The 204-nt window shown below is 56.4% G+C and overlaps 1 protein-coding gene across 1 annotated transcript in view; it reads left to right on the forward strand.

Annotated features, from left to right (window-relative positions):
* The window catches only part of LOC119588965 (cGMP-inhibited 3',5'-cyclic phosphodiesterase A-like), a 64821-nt gene that overhangs the window by 53599 nt on the left and 11018 nt on the right, over positions 1-204 (forward strand). The window contains exon 11 of the mRNA XM_037937572.1: positions 105-199. Coding sequence (XP_037793500.1) covers positions 105-199 — 95 coding nt within the window. The remainder of the gene's footprint in view (positions 1-104; positions 200-204) is intronic.

Raw genomic sequence — 204 nt, forward strand, 5'->3', positions numbered from 1 at the left:
TCTCACTCCCCTCCCCCTCCCCCCCACACACAGACCCGCCCGCTAACAAAAACTCCAAGTAACCTTCCTTTTAATGTGTTTTTCCCGTCCCTCTCCCGCTGCAGATCACAACAGAACTCACGCATCCGACGTTCTGCACTCTGTCTACTACCTCACTTCCCAGCCCATCCCCGGCTTCATCATGCTGCCGCCTGAACCGATCTC

Source organism: Penaeus monodon, chromosome 24, assembly GCF_015228065.2.
Source record: "Penaeus monodon isolate SGIC_2016 chromosome 24, NSTDA_Pmon_1, whole genome shotgun sequence".
In the NCBI taxonomy this organism is placed as follows: domain Eukaryota; kingdom Metazoa; phylum Arthropoda; class Malacostraca; order Decapoda; family Penaeidae; genus Penaeus; species Penaeus monodon.